The sequence below is a fragment of the Mercenaria mercenaria genome, chromosome 6 (assembly GCF_021730395.1).
Source record: "Mercenaria mercenaria strain notata chromosome 6, MADL_Memer_1, whole genome shotgun sequence".
Taxonomy (NCBI): Eukaryota; Metazoa; Mollusca; class Bivalvia; order Venerida; family Veneridae; genus Mercenaria; species Mercenaria mercenaria.
Window position 1 is genome coordinate 55,453,165 of NC_069366.1, and position 14,170 is coordinate 55,467,334.

Genomic DNA, 14,170 nt, shown 5'->3' on the forward strand with positions numbered 1-14,170 from the left:
ATGACCAATCATCCTATGTAGTTTCATCATTCTGGGTCAAGTGGTTCTCAAGTTACTGACCGGAAATGGTTTTCAATGTTCAGGCCCCTGTGACCTTGACCTTTCACAGAGTGACCCCAAAATCGTTAGAGGTCATCTACTCTGCATGATCAATCATTCTATTAAGTTTCAACATTCTGGGTCAAGTAGTTCTCAAGTTACTGACCGGAAATGGTTTTCAATGTTTAGGCCCCTGTGACCTTGACCTTTGATGGAGTGACCCCAAAATCAATAGGGGTCATCTACTCTTTATGACCAATCATCCTATGAAGTTTCAACATTCTGGGTCAAGTGGTTCTCTAGTTATTGATCGGAAATGGTTTTCAATGTTCAGGCCCCTCTGACCTTGACCTTTGAATGAGTGACCCCAAAATCAATAGGGGTCATCTACTCTTCATGACCAATCATCCTATGAAGTTTCAATATTCTGGGTCAGGTGGTTCTGTAGTTATTGATCAGAAATGGTTCTCAATGTTCAGGCCCCTGTGACCTTGACCTTTGACGGAGTGACCCCAAAATCAATAGGGGTCATCTACTCTTCATGACCAATCATCCTATGAAGTTTCAACATTCTGGGTCAAGTGGTTCTCTAGTTATTGATTGGAAATGGTTTTCAATGTTCAGGCCCCTGTGACCTTGACCTTTGACGGAGTGACCCCAAAAACAATAGGGGTCGTCTACTCCAGCTGCCCTACAACCCTATGAAGTTTGAAGGTTCTAGGTCAAATGGTTCTCCAGTTATTGCTCGGAAATGAAGTGTGACGTACGGACGGAAGGACGGACGGACAGGGCAAAAACAATATGTCTCCTGGGGGAGACATAATTACACTAACAATAAAGGAAAAGAGAAATCCTACAAATGGCAAGTACAGTCTAACCTGTCTTAAGCAGCCAGCCAAGGGAAGCAGACAATTTGGCCGCTTAAGCCAGGTGACCGCTGATCGGAGGTGCAGCCAATATATGTATTTTCAGACTTCTGACCAGTTTAGCCTTTAGGCCAAATTCTTTTTGGGTTTTCCATTATTATTTTACCTTGATACAATGACGTGCATTTGCCTTCGCAATATGAATGGTCTTCTTAGCAATCTAAAACTACGGCATGCTTTTTTTTTTTACAACAAAAGTTGTTACAGACAATTTTCCAACTTCAAAAGAAGTTTGTTTACAGTTTTCGCCGTTTTGGTAAGGGAAGCTACTCTCCGCGCTTATTGTCTACGCTAAAATTTAACATTGCTGTTACGTTCCGTAAAAGATCGAGCGGTTTATATATTTAAACTTAGCAATCATGTGTTTCTCAAAAATCGGGTATCTTCGGCGATTATTGCCTAAAAATAATTGGTTTTGGAAGAAAAATGGCCGCTGAAAGGGGTCAAATATGGTGATCGGGAGGCAATTTTGGTGGCTGGCCGCGGACGACAGGTGGCCGCTGAATAAAGTGATAAAATAGAGGAAAATCCGTCGGGGGCGTCATAAAATGGCCGCTGAACACAGGTGACCGCTGATCAGAGGTGACCGTTAGTACAGGTTAGACTGTAGTGGTACATACATCAGTGGAATATCAATTTGGTGCAACCCTGCCAGAGCGCTTAAAGTGCAGAAATATATGGCCAGTTTATATAAGTATGTTTACACCTGATATCATTGTTAAGCCACTTGCAAAAATGTAAGATCTTGTGTTGATGAGTAAAAGATATATCAATTAAATATATAAGTAAAAAAAAAAAAATTCTATGAAATTACTGTAACATTTCAATAACCCACTGAAAAACATGCAGTACAAGTATTACAATTGAGTGTTTTGTACATAAAGTATACATTATTAAATATTCTTTATAAATCTTGATAAATAACTTTTTTTTTTTGAGAATTAACTATACATCCATCTAATGTGCTAACATACCAATGTACACAGATATTAAAGTTTTAACACCTTCTGCTAAATTGAATTTCACTTAGACCCGTGATTTCTTTTATCCCAGTCCAATCCAAGCACCAAAAGGTTAAATAATTATAAGTTATACGCACTCTATTGGAAATATGCACTAGTTCTGCAGCAAAAATCAGCGTGACTTCAGGAGCACAGTATTATACTACTAAAGAACGAGTGTGTAATAATATCTTAACCTCTTCTTTTCCTTCAAGCTGACTGATGACTAATTGAAAGTTCTGTGACTGGAAGATGTTTATTTTTGCTGAGCACTCTGGTATGTAGGTGGGGGCCTTTGAGGTGGACCTGGTGGTCCTGTGGGGTAAGGTGCAGACCCCTGTTGGGCTTGACTCCCACCTTGAGGGTATGGTGGAGCGCCTGCACTCCCTTGGGGATATGGGGCCTGACCTGCCCCCTGAGGATAAGGAGGTGCACCTGCACTGCCCTGGGGATAGGGAGCTTGACCTGCCCCCTGAGGGTATGGTGGTGCGCCTGCACTGCCCTGGGGATATGGAGCTTGACCTGAACTCTGAGGGTATGGTGGTGCACCTGTAGTTCCTTGTGGGTATGGGGCTTGACCCCCACCCTGAGAGTATGGTGGAGCACCTACACCACTCTGGGGATATGGGGCTTGACTTCCACCTTGAGGATATGGTGGAGCACCTGTCCCCTGAGGCTGACCAGATTGTCCCCCTTGTTGGCCTCCTGTAGGGTAACCTTGACCCTGTTGACCTGCAGGCTGTCCTCCATATGGTCCCCCTTGTGGATATCCTGGACCTTGCTGACCCATCTGCTGTGGTGGTCCCTGTGGGTATCCCAGTCCTCCTTGCTGAGGTGGTCCCTGCGGGTATCCTTGTCCGCCCGGCTGAGCCCCAGGATAGGGGCCCTGACCTTGTTGACCAACTGGTTGTGTACCTGCTGTGGCAGGAGCCATTGGTCGCTGAGGTCTCTGGGGTTTAGGTTTTATACCTTTTTTCTTCATGTAATGAATAACTTGATCTGGTATTTCTGCGAGGACTGACTTAGCGAGAGCAGCTTGCATTAGGCTCTGGTTACTTCCGTATGCTCCCCTCATAAAATCTCGGAATGGAACAAACTGAAATTACAACACAAGAGGACCATGATGGTCCTGAATCGCTCACCTCTTCCCACATGACCCAGTTTTGAGTATGACGTCGTTTTTTCTATTATTTGACATAGTGACCTAGTTTTTGAGCTCATGTGACCCAATTCTGAACTTGACCTAGATATTATCAAGATACAAATTCTGACCAATTTTCATGAAGATCCATTGAAAAATATGGTCTCTAGAGAGGTCACAAGGTTTTTCTATTATTTGACCTATTGACCTAGTTTTCGAAGATATGTGATCCTGCTTTGAACTTTACCTAGATATCATCAAGGTGAACATTCTCACTAATTTTCATGAAGATCTCATGAAAAATATGGCCTCTAGAGAGGTCACAAGGTTTTTCTATTTTTATACCTACTGGCCTAGTTTTTGAACGCACGTGACCCAGTTTCGAAAATGACCTAGATATCATCAAGGTGAACATTCAGATCAATTTTCATGAAGATCCATTGAAAAATATGGCCTTTAGAGAGGTAACAAGGTTTTTCTATAATTTTAGACCTACTGACCTAGTTTTTGACCGCAGTTGACCCAGTTTCAAACTTGACCTAGATATCATCAAGATGAACATTCAGACCAACTTTCATACAGATCCCATGAAAAGTATGGCCTCTAGAGATGTCACAAGGTTTTTCTATTATTTGACCTACTGACCTAGTTTTTGAAGGCACATGACCCAGTTTCAAACTTGACCTAGATATCATCAAGGTGAACATTCTGACCAATTTTTATGGAGATCCATTCACAAGTATGGCCTCTAGAGAGGTCACAAGGTTTTTCTATTTTTAGACCTACTGACCTAGTTTTTGACCGCACATGACCCTGTTTCGAACCTGACCTAGATATCATCAAGATGAACATTCAGACCAATTTTCATACAGATCCCATGAAAAATATGGCCTTTAGAGAGGCCACAAGGTTTTTCTATTATTTGACCTACTGACCTAGCTTTCGTCGGCACGTGACCCACTTTCGAACTTGACCTAGATATCATCAAGATGAACATTCAGACCAACTTTCATACAGATCCCATGAAAAATATGGCCTCTAGAGAGGTCACAAGGTTTTTCTATTATTTGACCTATTGACCTAGTTTTTGATGGCACGTGACCCACTTTCGAACTTGACCTAGATATCATCAAGGTGAACATTCTGACCAATTTTTATGAAGATCTCATGAAATATATGGCCTCTAGAGTGGTCACAAGGTTTTTCTATTTTTAGACCTACTGACCTAGTTTTTGACCGCACGTGACCCAGTTTCGAACTTGACCTAGATATCATCAAGGTGAACATTCTGACCAATTTTTATGAAGATCTCATGAAATATATGGCCTCTAGAGTGGTCACAAGGTTTTTCTATTATTTGACCTACTGACCTAGTTTTTGACGACACGTGACCCAGTTTCGAACTTGACCTAGATATCATCAAGATGAACTTTCAGACCAATTTTCATACAGATCCCATGAAAAATATGGCCTTTAAAGAGGTCACAAGGTTTTTCTATTATTTGACCTACTGACCTAGTTTTTGATGGCACGTGACCCAGTTTCGAACTTGACCTAGATATTATCAAGGTGAACGTTCTGACCAATTTTCATGAAGATCTTGTAAAATATATAGCCTCTAGAGAGGTCACAAGGTTTTTCTATTTTTAGACCTACTGACCTAGTTTTTGAAGGCACGTGACCCAGTTTCAAACTTGACCTAGATATCATCAAGGTGAACATTCTGACCAATTTTCATGAAGATCTTGTGAAATATATGGCCTCTAGAGAGGTCACAAGGTTTTTCTATTTTTAGACCTACTGACCTAGTTTTTGATGGCACGTAACCCAGTTTCGAACTTGACCTAGATATCATCAAGATAAACATTCTGACCAATTTTCATAAAGATCCCACAAAAAATATGACCTCTAGAGTGGTCACAAGCAAAGGTTTACGGACGGACGGATGGACGACGGACGACGGACGCTGCGTGATCACAAAAGCTCACCTTGTCACTATGTGACAGGTGAGCTAAAAAACAACAATGTTTTCAATGAAGAATATTCATTTGTAAGTCAATTATTTAAAACTGTTTGATCTGAAATGAATTTAGATTTTTAATGTTGCAAGTACCAAATATACTTCTGCAAGTACCTTACTGACGAAACAGATCCTACATAAATGATCATACATGATGTGATGGAGACCCAATTAAACCTCTAACATTTGAATACTCTTCCTACCACTGATTTATTCCAAACTGTTTTTTCTATTCTAACAATTCAAAACAATAACTGATTTCTGTAGAGAGTAGTAGCAGAGTAGATATGATACTGACATAGCTTTCTTAAGTTAGTTCTGCTCATTTAGATAGAAATATTTTCTGCACAGTAGAATTTGATTAAACCGCAATATTTTTAAAACTTCAGAATATACTCAGCAAATCTGGCAAATAAAGAACATATAATAAAGAATGAAGAAGAAAGGACCATGTGCTTTATTAATAAGTTTTTGCTGACAAAATGATCTGTAAAAAAATGGGATCTTACATAGGCTTTTACAACAGGAGTCTGTTGGAAATGACATTTTTGTGAATAAAAATTTTTGTACATTGTAGATTTTAATAAAACTTCTCACAGATGTTAATAAACATAATTATGGTCTATAATAATAAAATAAATATATAGGTCTGTGAGATAGTTTTTGAGATATCTGCCCATGAAAAGAGATCTACATTTCAAGCTGACTTTAAGGCATTTTTTGGAATTATTTAACATGTTAACATTTTTAATATATTATAATTATTGTATCTTAGAAAGACAGTAACATTGCTGTTTAATTAAATGAACTCATAAATTGCAATAGATTCATAAATGATTATTGTTTCCATTCACCAAGTCGAGGCAGTTTTCTATGTTATCTAGATAAATGACATTACTTCATTACTCTAGTTTATCAAATGTGCCGAACTACCTTAACGCAGCAGCACTGCACTCCGTGATTACAGAACAGTCTGAAGACCACTCTCAAAATACAACAATTTTACCCATTTTCAAGATTGTGCTCAGAACCATCCACAGGTGCAGAAGGTTTGAGAGCTGGGTCCAAACTGGCTTCTAAAAGCTCAAAACCTATTTTGTTCAGAAGCAAACTTGAGAGTTTGTTTTGTCAGTGTTTTATGTCACTCAAACAAATAAAGGTCATATGGCAGTTTTCCAGCTTTTGACAGTGAAGGAAGGCTCCAGATGCCACTCTAAGCATTATGTAAGGCGCAGGTTGGCACCTGGGTAGAACCACCAACCTTCAGTAAGTCACACGAGGAATTCTACACCCTAAGCAAGGTTTTAAACCCAAGCAGTAAGGGGCAAGCGGTTCAAAGTCAGTGATCTTAAACACTTAGCCACAGAACTTAAACAAATTTATATGAGCTGTGTCATGAGAAAACCAACATAGTGGCTTTGAAAGGGAACAGCATGAATCCAGACCAGCCTGCGTGTCAACGCAGTCAGGTCAGGATCCATGCTGTTCCCTTTCAAAGCCTATTGCAATTAGAGACATTGTTAGCAAACAGCATGGATCCTGGCCAGACTGTGCTGATACGTAGGCTGGTCTGTATCCATGCTGGGTGCAAACGCACTATGTTGGTTTTCTCATTGCGCAGCTCAATTATAAACAACCTTACTTGATATCTTATAAAACACATGCTTACTTGCACAATATCCCTCTCAGCATATCTATTATCTATACCTAGTCTCTTCCCATCTGCATCCAGAACATCCATGGCTGTAATTAAAACCGTGGAACAGTCAGTTTCAAAGGACAGGCAAAATACTGGCTTCAAGGCTATAAAACTGTCTCAAAACTGTCCTATCATCTGACCGGTTGCTTCTAAGCACATTTTTGAAATTGACTGTACTAGTATTGTTTTTCACGTCTTGGGAGTGAACCACAACCTCCTGTACTTGATGGGTGCTCTACCACTAGGCTAAGGAGGTGGTTCTAATGATACCACAACCTCCTTTACTTGATGGGTGCTCTACCACCAGGCTAAGGAGGCAGTTCTAATGATACCACAACCTTCTGTACTTGACGGGTGCTCTACCACTAGGCTAAGGAGGTGGTTCCAATGATACCAAAACCTCCTTTACTTGATGGGTGCTCTACCACCTGGCTAAGGAGGCGGTTCCAATGATATCAAAACCTCCTTTACTTGATGGGTGCTCTACCACCAGGCTAAGGAGGCAGTTCCAATGATACCACAACCTCCTGTACTTGATGGGTGCTCTACCACCAGGCTAAGGAGGTGATTCCAATGATACCACAACCTCCTGTACTTGATGGGTGCTCTACCACCAGGCTAAGGAGGTGATTCCAATGATACCACAACCTCCTGTACTTGATGGGTGCTCTACCACCAGGCTAAGGAGGCGGTTCTAATGATACCACAACCTCCTTTACTTGATGGGTGCTCTACCACCAGGCTAAGCAGGCGGCTCCAATGATATCACAACCTCCTGTACTTGATGGGTGCTCTACCACTAGGCTAAGGAGGCGGTTCAAATGATACCACAACCTCCTTTACTTGATGGGTGCTCTACCACTAGGCTAAGGAGGCGGTTCTAATGATACCACAACCTCCTTTACTTGATGGGTGCTCTACCACCAGGCTAAGGAGGCTGTTCTAATGATACCACAACCTCCTGTACTTGATGGGTGCTCTACCACCAGGCTAAGGAGGCGATTCCAATGATACCACAACCTCCTGTACTTGATGGGTGCTCTACCACCAGGCTAAGGAGGCGGTTCTAATGATACCACAACCTCCTTTACTTGATGGGTGCTCTACCACCAGGCTAAGCAGGCGGCTCCAATGATATCACAACCTCCTGTACTTGATGGGTGCTCTACCACTAGGCTAAGGAGGCGGTTCAAATGATACCACAACCTCCTGTACTTGATGGGTGCTCTACAACTAGGCTAAGGAGGCGGTTCTAATGATATCACAACCTCCTGTACTTGATGGGTGCTCTACCACCAGGCTAAGGAGGCGGTTCCAATGATACCACAACCTCCTGTACTTGATGGGTGCTCTACCACCAGGCTAAGGAGGAGGTTCCAATGATACCACAACCTCCTGTACTTGATGGGTGCTCTACCACTAGGCTAAGGAGGCGGTTCTAATGATACCACAACCTCCTGTACTTGATGGGTGCTCTACCACTAGGCTAAGGAGGCAGTTCTAATGATACCACAACCTCATGTACTTGATGGGTGCTCTACCACTAGGCTTAGGAGGCGGTTCCAATGATACCACAACCTCATGTACTTGATGGGAGGTGGTTCCAATGATATCACAACCTTCTGTACTTGATGGGTGCTCTACCACTAAGCTAAGGAGGTGGTTCCAATGATACCACAACCTCCTGTACTTGATGGGTGCTCTACCTCTAGGCTAAGGAGGTGGTTCAAATGATACCACAACCTCCTGTACTTGATGGGTGCTCTACCTCTAGGCTAAGAGGTGGTTCCAATGATATCACAACCTCCTGTACTTGATGGGTGCTCTACCACTAGGCTAAGGAGGCAGTTCTAATGATACCACAACCTCCTGTACTTGATAGGTGCTCTACCTCTAGGCTAAGGAGGTGGTTCTTATGATACCACAACCTTCTGTACTTGATGGGTGCTCTACCACCAGGCTAAGGAGGCGGTTCTAATGATAATCAGAAGCTCTTGATGTATCAACATTTTTAATTTGAACCAATTACCAACAACATGCAAAACAGATAATCTGACAACCCTACACTTGACTATTTTTCAACAGAATACAAACCAATGAATTGGTACAGCACTACTTAAGATATGTATAGTTATAGAGTATAACATTGTTAAACTGAATATACGGTTTTCAGAATAGTAGCCAATATCAAGAATTGATAAAAATGCATCATAACAACAACTCAATTTCATTAAACCCTTCTATTGTTCTTTTTTAGCAAATAATTGAGCCATGCCATGGGAAAACCAACATAGTGGGTTAGTGACCAGCATGGATCCAGACCAGCCTGCGCATCGCGCAGTCTGGCCAGAATCCATGCTGTTCGCTAAGAGTTTCTCCAATTCCAATAGGCTTTAATAGCGAACAGCATGGATCCTGACCAGACTGCGCACATGCGCAGGCTGGTCTGGATCCATGCTGGTCGCAAACCCACTATGTTGGTTTTCTCATGGCACGGCCCATATGCAGTTGAGACTCGATATCTCAAACTTGCTTATCTCAAAATTCTGACTACCTAAAACGCATTTTCCAGACCCCTTTTCGAAAATGTTCACCAAATAACATTTTAAGTCAAATCTTGGTTATCTTGAAGCTAAACGCTTGATCCCCTGAAATTCAAGATACTGAGATTCAATTGTATATAAAATAATTTACCATCAAATTCAGCATTGCCAACTCCCACTATGATGATAGACATGGGTAAATGGGATGCCTGAAAATATAACAGATTACAGCCCTTAATACTGTACAAGAAAGATGGGTATTTTTGGTTAAAACCACTGAAAATACATACAAGAGGGCCATGATGACCCTTTATCGCTCACCTGTTATCATTGCACTGGAGGACAAGAAGTCCTCAGTAAAAATATTTAAGTCCAAAGGACAGGAACAACAATGGGAAGAAATTTAACCAAAAGGAAAAAACAATTCTTACAAGGTACAGATATGTCAAAATGCACCTAAAAATTGGAGGTACCATCCATGTTGTACCACAGAAAAGTGGTCTCGGTTTTTCCCTACGGCCAATAATAAAAAAGTTCCTAAAAATAAGCTATTTATAGTAACGTAAAAGGGAAGTAATTAAAAAAAAATATTGTAAGTGAACAAAAGAAGGCTCTGCCAAATAAATCTGTTGACATAAATGAAATTTCAGATCAGTATCTTCATTAGTAAATTTAGTTACGGAGATATACCCATTTAAATTTGAAATAAAGGGAGGTAATTTGACATAAAATCAGTCCATAGTTATCTATCCTGATTGTCTCAGTCCAACTAATGACAATTATGAAATTTCAAATAAGTCCTATAAGTACTTACTGATATAAATCCATTTTGATTACAATCAGGGGAGGTAATCTGAAATAAAATAACTCTGGAACCTACGATTGGATCTGATTTGTCCTGGAATCTAAGATTTATTGTTGTTGAAGATATTTTGGAAGTTTGTATCAAATAAAACCATATATGAAGTCTCTATATGGCTGCATAAGCCAAAATAGCCAATTTTGGACCTTTAAGAGGCCATAACTCTGGAACCCATGATGGAATTTGGCCAGTTCAAGAAAGGAACCAAGACCTTGTGGTAATACAAGTTGTTTGCAAGTTTGGTTAAAATCAAATCATAAATGAAGCAGCTATTGTGCAGACAAGGTCAAAATAGCTAATTTTGGCCCTTTCTGGGGCCATAACTCTGGAACCCATTATGGGATCTAGGTGGTTCAAGAAAGGAACTGAGATCTTATGGTGACACAAGTTTTGTGCAAGTTTGATTAAATTCAAATCATAAATGAAGCTGCTATTGTGCAGACAAGGTCAAAATAGCTAATTTTGGCCCTTTCAGGGGCCATAACTCTAGAACCCATAAAGGAATCTTGCCAGTTCAAGAAAGGAATCAAGATCTTATGGTGATACTAGCTGTGTGCAAGTTTGGTTAAAATAAAATCATAAATGAAGCTGCTATTGTGCAGACAAGGTCAAAATAGCTAATTCTGGCCCTTTCAGGGACCATAACTCTGGAACCCATAACAGAATCTGGCCAGTTCAAGAAAGGAACCAAGATCTTATGGTGATACAAGTTGTGTGCCAGTTTGGTAAAAATCAATTCATAAATAAAGCTGCTATTGTGCAGACAAGGTCAAAATAGCTAATTTTGGCCCTTTCAGGGGCCCTAACTCTGAAACCCATAACCAGATCTGGCCAGCTTAAGAAAGCAACCGAGATCTTATGGTGATTCAAGTTGTGTGCAAATCTGGTTAAAATAAAATCATAAATGAAACCACTACCGTGCAGACAAGAAATTGTTGACGGACGGACGCACGAGACGCACGGACGACGGACGAAGGGTGATCACAATAGCTCACCTTGTCACTATGTGACAGGTGAGCTAAAAATTGAAGATCAGACTAACTTTCACTCATTTATACCAGATTTTGAATTTTCACTTACAGCTTCATCATTTGTGAAATATTTCATAATTATTGCCATCACTCTTAAATTTTATTCTGATCTTAGAGTGAAACAGACGAATCAACACACAAGAAAAAAAGAAAGATCTTAAGTGCTATATACAATCTTTAGTGACCTGTACATCTCCTGAGACTGCAGTCCTAGGGTCATATCCTGACCTGCAAAACATTATTGTTTTTGTTGGGTTTAACGTTGCACCGACACAATTATAGGTCATATGGGACTTTCCAGCTTTGATGGTTGAGGAAGACCCCAGGTGCCCCTCCGTGCATTATTTCATCAAGGGCAGACACCTTGGTAGAACCACCGACCTTCCATCAGCCAGCTGGATGGCTTCCTCACATGGAGAATTCAATGCCCCGAGTGAGGCTCGAACCCGAATCGGTGAGGGGTAAGTGTTTCCAAGCCAGCGACCTTAATCACTCAGCCACGGAGGCCTCGCTTAAAAAATTAAGTTGATATGTTTATTAAACCATTTTTAATGAAACAACTTACTTGTACAATTTTAATACAGAATATCACTAATACTTATCAAAGATAATTCAGATTAGTCTCCAATTTTTGCTATTTCTGAGTTTTATTTTACTAGGTATTTGAATACAATGTGTGTAAACTGAGACTTGATACTGTAAGATTCAATCTGAAAATGAACTTTCCGAAAAAGTTCTAAGCATATTCAATGAAGAGCAGTATCACTGGAAAATGTGTATTGCAGATTACAAAAAATAAAAGAATTTTTAGCCTTTGTTATAGTACAGTTTTTGGATATCCCTGAGAACTTAAACACCACTGCCTAAGTAACAGAAATTCGACCTTTATCCAGGATGTCATATGAATCTGACTATAAATAACACAGGGGATTGTGGGAAATATTTACATTGACTATGGAGTGTATGGTCTGTGGCATATCTGTGATGACTCCATCAGTAATGATAAGCAGAACAAAATAACTTGAACCATCTTGTTTTGCCGAAGCAAATCTGAAACAGAAAAAGAATAAAAATTCCAGTACCGCTATTGCCTACAATCTTACATTTTTCGAATCATTTCACTAAGCTATGTCTTCAAGGAAATGAATTGATGAAAGCTTGCACCATTTTGATTGTAAGCGTAATTGTTTGTATGTGATTTATGTTTATGATATGTCAACAAAATACTGTTTAAACTACCATAATGGTAATGACACATATTTACTCTAAAGTCTCAAAAGTTTATTTTTCAAATTTGTAGGGTTTAAAGTCATATAGAAACACATTTAGGATACAACATGACTTTCCACATTTTATTAAGCCACACCCTGAGTGCACCTTTGACCATTCTGTATGGCAACGATCGAGAACTGGGTAAAAACAAAAACAAAAATCCACAAGTTGGATTGCTACATCACAAGAAATAAATCTACAAATCAGCTGCACCATGAGAAAATCAACATAGTGGCTTTGTGACCAGCATGGATACAGACCAGCCTGCGCATTCGCGCAATCTGGTCAGGATCCATGCTGTTCGCTTTCAAAGCCTATTACAATTAGAGAAACTGTTAGCGAACAGCATGGACCCTGACCAGACTGCGTGGATGCGCAGGCTGGTCTGGATCCATGCTGGTCACAAATGCACTATGTTGGTTTTCTCATGGTGCGGTTCATATTAAAGGTTTAGGGGCAGTTGATTCAAAGTCAGCAACATTAGCCCATTAGCCACTGAGGCCCCCTCAACATCTTGATAAATACAAAAAAAAGTCACATCTGTTGAAATGTTATGGAGTTGATATATTAAATGATTTAGAAAAGAATGCTTTTGTTAATATACAACTCTATATTCTTACTATTATTTTTTGAATTTGGTATGCAAGAAAAAGATTCTATCACTGGGTGTAAGAGCAGATGGGAATATCCAGCTCTCTGATAACTGTTAACACAGTAACGAGTCTCTTCCTCGAGGCTTGATATTCCCATCTGCACCTACAATCAGTGAAAGAATCATATAAGATGGATTCCAAACAAGAGCTGTCTGTAAGACAGCACGCTTGACTTTTCTCAGTGCTTGAATCTGAATTAGAGCTTTGCCAGTAAAAGGGGCATAAATCTGTCAAAATTCTAATCAGAGTTATGGGGATTGTTTCTTATGGTGTAGCCTTTGATAGTAAATAACTATTTTAAGTTTCAAGTCAATAGCTTTGATAGTAACAGAGATATTGGACGTTATATAACACTTTAACCAAAAAATTCTAAGTTAAAAAAGGGCATAAATCTGTCAGAATTCAAATCAGAGTTGTGGGGATTGTTTCTTCTGGTGTAGACTTTGATAGTAAATAACCATTTTAAGTTTCAAGTCAATAGCTCTGATAGTTACATAGATATCTGACTTTATCAAAAACTTTAACCAAAAAATTCTAAGTTAAAACAGGGCATAAATCTGTCAAAATTTAAACAGAGTTATGGGAATTATTTCTCCTGGTGTAGACTTTGATAGTAAATAACTATCTTAAATTTCAAGTCAATAGCTCTGATAGTAACAGAGATATTTGACTTCATCAACAAGAGGACCATGATGGTCCTGAATCGCTCACCTCTTCCCACATGACCCAGTTTTAAGTATGACGTCGTTTTTTCTATTATTTGACATAGTGACCTAGTTTTTGAGCTCATGTGACCCAGTTTTGAACCTGACCTAGATATTATCAAGATAAAAATTCTGACCAATTTTCATGAAAATCCATTGAAAAATATGGTCTCTAGAGAGGTCACAAGGTTTTTCTATTATTTGACCAATTGACCTAGTTTTCGAAGTTACGTCACCCTGTTTTGAACTTTACCTAAATATCATCAAGGTGAACATTCT

The 14,170-nt window shown here is 39.8% G+C and overlaps 1 protein-coding gene across 4 annotated transcripts in view; it reads right to left on the reverse strand.

Annotated features, from left to right (window-relative positions):
* Nucleotides 1-506: 506 nt before the first annotated feature.
* Nucleotides 507-14,170, reverse strand: part of LOC123548828 (copine-8-like) — a 51,526-nt gene continuing 37,862 nt past the window's right edge. For 3 of the 4 annotated variants that reach the window (XM_045336398.2, XM_053545964.1, XM_053545965.1), the window contains exons 16-19: nt 12,210-12,312; nt 9,521-9,578; nt 6,797-6,870; nt 510-3,062 (exon numbers count right to left, since the gene is read on the reverse strand). In XM_045336398.2, the coding sequence (XP_045192333.2) occupies nt 2,223-3,062; nt 6,797-6,870; nt 9,521-9,578; nt 12,210-12,312 (1,075 nt within the window). In that variant the 3' untranslated portion in view covers nt 510-2,222. Of the gene's footprint in view, nt 3,063-6,796; nt 6,871-9,520; nt 9,579-12,209; nt 12,313-14,170 lie in introns of all 4 variants that reach the window. The other variant, XM_053545966.1, reaches the window with a different exon arrangement.